Genomic DNA, 289 nt, shown 5'->3' with positions numbered 1-289 from the left:
TCCCCGAAGATGACGATGCCGATGGGGGAAGCGACGACGGCGCCGATGCCGGAACCGATGAGGTCGTCGAGGAGGATGGTGAGGGTGGTGTTGACCAGCACGTTGCCCAGCAGCAGGGAGCAGAGCAGGTAGTTCCCCTTGCGGCGGATGGGCTCGATCTTCCGGGCGTAACGCTTCTCCTTCTCGGTGCCGCAGTTCTGGACGATGCGCAGCTCCATGGGATCCAGGGCCATGAGGCCCAGGTTGAGCCCGCTGAACATCCCCGAGAGCACCAGCAGCCCGGCGATGA

The 289-nt window shown here is 64.7% G+C and overlaps 1 protein-coding gene across 1 annotated transcript in view; it reads right to left on the bottom strand.

Annotated features, from left to right (window-relative positions):
• The window catches only part of LOC103776613 (metal transporter CNNM4-like), a gene marked incomplete at both ends in the record, with an annotated part of 822 nt that extends 541 nt beyond the window's left edge, over positions 1-281 (bottom strand). Inside the window, 2 exon segments of the mRNA XM_008944131.1 lie at positions 1-2; positions 5-281. The exon segment at positions 1-2 is cut by the window's left edge and continues 541 nt beyond it. Coding sequence (XP_008942379.1) covers positions 1-2; positions 5-281 — 279 coding nt within the window.
• Between the last annotated feature and the right edge of the window lie 8 nt (positions 282-289).

The sequence above is a fragment of the Merops nubicus genome, unplaced genomic scaffold, assembly GCF_000691845.1.
Source record: "Merops nubicus isolate BGI_N331 unplaced genomic scaffold, ASM69184v1 scaffold48417, whole genome shotgun sequence".
Lineage (NCBI taxonomy): Eukaryota > Metazoa > Chordata > Aves > Coraciiformes > Meropidae > Merops > Merops nubicus.
The sequence above is the reverse complement of the archived record's forward strand: the minus strand, read 5'-3'. Positions and strand labels throughout refer to the sequence as shown.